The following is a 2,843-nucleotide window of genomic DNA, read 5'->3' on the forward strand; positions in this document are numbered from 1 at the left end:
AAGAGGCATTGAAAACTACTCAAATTCATAATGCAAAAAAGGGGAATCGAAACCTAACCAATTGTATCAGTGCCGGGAATACAACCCAACTGAACTACTACTTCATTTGTAATTCTATTGTACATATAATATATACTTCGTATATATATATAGGCATAATGGAAATGGCTGGGGGGCCAAGGACCCCCGGTCCCACCAGTGATAGGAGTAGTATTTACCTATTTTTCCTATTTTCATTTTATATCTTTTAAATTATAATTGTTAATCATACTAATTTATGAGTAAATAAAATAGTACTCCCTTCGTCCTAAGGAAGATGACCCCTTTCTTGGGTGGCACAGGATTTTATGCAACTTTATTTTGTGTGTTGAGAGGAGAAAGTAAAGTAAGAGAGAGAATAAAGTAGAGATAAAAGTGTTTCCATTTTAAGTAATGGATCATCTTAGATGGGACAAACTAAAAAGGAAATAGTGTCATCTTCAATAGGACGGAGGGACTACTACTAAAATTTACCATTACAAAATTGAAATTAAGAAATACATTTGAAATAAAAGTACTCAAACGGTGGTCTCATCTTAGCATTGAGCTAATTCTCACAAATATAAAAAAAATAAAGAAATTTCCGCTAGAAGGAGGGCTTGAACCTCCGACCTTGTGGTTAACAGCCACACGCTCTAACCAACTGAGCTATTCCAGCTAATTGTTATTATCTTCGTAATGTACGTTCTTAGACATATAGATTTGTAGTTATAAGAATTTCATGCTACATGCTTTAAAACATAATCGCAAAAGCAGTTTGCGTTGTTTAGATCTAAAGGTTTATTTCACAAGAATAAAATAAAATACAGTAGAGAACAATAAAAATCCAATAATCGAACCAGAAATTAATCATGCTTCATCACTCTTTATGTAGTACTAATAGGCAATTGCTATGTTTGGCCCCAGAAAACAATAGGTTATCCAGGTTACATGGAACATGTTTCTGCACATCCAAACTTATTAAACCAAAAAAACAAGCAGATTCAGTCACAAATTCAAATCATCAAGGAGTATTACAATGAAAAGAATAACATGAAATTAATCAATGTAACCAAAAAAAATACAAACTGCGCGTTCTTATTAATTAATAGTCTCTCTCTCTCTCTCATCTACCTTTCCTTGAGGAAAACAATGGCGGCAGAGCGGCGTTCTTCGCCTGCGTGCAGATAGGCACATTCAAAACCGGCCTAATCCGTATACTAAACGACCGCGTCCTCTCCTTCCCTTTCTTCACTCTCTTACTACTTTCCCCACTCTCCTTCACCACCTCTTCCCGAACTTCAACAACTGAAGAAGTTCGGAAAGAGGAGGAAGAAGAAGAAATACTAGAAGATGATGAATTAGGCGTAGACAGTGTGGAAGGGCGTGGCTTCTTCAGCTTGAGTAGCTCCTTCCACAAAACAGTGCATTTGGGAGGCCTTGGAGACGGATCGTCGTCCACGAACCAGCTCATCCTTCTCTCCTGATCCTTCTTTCTAGCTTCTTCTTCTGGTTTCAGGCTAATTCTGTCGAGCTTCTCGGCGAGGTGGATTTGCTGGAAAGGGAGCAACTTTCCTTCACTGAAGAGCTCGTCAGCGGCGATGATGCCGGTTAGGTTTCCTGAGAGGAACTCGAAGTCAACCGCGGCCCGGGCTCGCCTTGCCTCCTCCCTCTCTGCCTTTGGGTTGGGGAATATGGTGATAAAGTTGCTCTCGTCGAGAAACTCCGACGAGAAGGATAATCGGGCACTGGATCCCGTCTCGTCGGAGTCATAGAGAAAAAGGAGGGGCTCCGCGAAGACCATCTCAAAATTTTGAGGATGTAATGTAAGAGTTAGGTTGGGGAGTCATGTGGTGTGCATGAGTTTATAATAAACAGCGGAGATGTGGTGTTTCATTAACCTTGCTCTATTTTGGTGTTGTGTGTTAGGAGTAATATAGTAAGTTTATAAGGATATTCATGCAAACATGTTTTATTGTGTAACATGTTTCATTTAATTACATGGACGATGGACGATTCTCAATGTAGATCATTTACCCACGTAACTAAAAAGGAAAAATATCATGCCATCTTTTTTTTTTGGGTAGCATGGATTTGTGGTAACCGTGAGGTCACGGGTTCAAACTCAGCACCCGTTGGGAGACTTTCAGCCTTAATCTGCAAACTCGGCCAAGCTGGACTATTCCGACCGCCAAATGTGGGTTTGAAACACATGTGATTAAACTAAATATTTTTTAAAAAGTGATATGCTATTTACGGAAATATGATAATGTTTACGATTGTATCTAAATTGCAAAATTACCCCAAACCCTACACAGTTATACATCAAAATGTGTAAAAGCACCTACTTTTATAATAACAATGAATTCTGTAATTCATAATTGAAATTTAGTTGACAAGACTGCCGGGAGTTGAGAATTGATATTGAATTTGCTCGATGCCTAGTTGTTAAAATTAAATGTACAAGTTTCATCCTATTAAATTAATCTGAACTATAAGTTGGAATATAATATGAAGTCTATTATGAGATACTCCGTATAAGCTTAAACGCTACGTTTCCCGATACACAACGGTATATTATTATCTCCATACCATGCATTAGTCTTTTTAATATAAAATAATACTCCTACTAACATTTGATAGCACTACGTACGCATATTCATGTATCGTTTATCTTTAAGTCAATTGACCATTGTATAGCTACATATTGATACCACTATATTGTCAATTTAGTTTGGTGTGTGTGCGTGACCATCATGAATATATTTATTGGACGTGGATAGTTTTATTTGAATTACAACTTAAAAGACACATCTCACATTTGG

General features: G+C 37.5%; 1 protein-coding gene and 1 non-coding gene across 2 annotated transcripts; both read right to left on the reverse strand.

Moving 5' to 3' along the window:
* Positions 1–623: 623 nt before the first annotated feature.
* Positions 624–697, reverse strand: TRNAN-GUU. Its single transcript has one exon. It is a non-coding gene; the product is annotated as a tRNA-Asn (tRNA).
* A 172-nt stretch (positions 698–869) lies between these two features.
* LOC125197421 lies at positions 870–1,849 on the reverse strand. The gene has a single exon (XM_048096158.1). It carries the CDS (start codon positions 1,820–1,822, stop codon positions 1,145–1,147), a length of 678 nt encoding a protein of 225 aa, XP_047952115.1. The 5' UTR covers positions 1,823–1,849; the 3' UTR covers positions 870–1,144.
* Between the last annotated feature and the right edge of the window lie 994 nt (positions 1,850–2,843).

This window comes from Salvia hispanica, chromosome 6 (assembly GCF_023119035.1).
Source record: "Salvia hispanica cultivar TCC Black 2014 chromosome 6, UniMelb_Shisp_WGS_1.0, whole genome shotgun sequence".
NCBI classification, from domain to species: Eukaryota; Viridiplantae; Streptophyta; class Magnoliopsida; order Lamiales; family Lamiaceae; genus Salvia; species Salvia hispanica.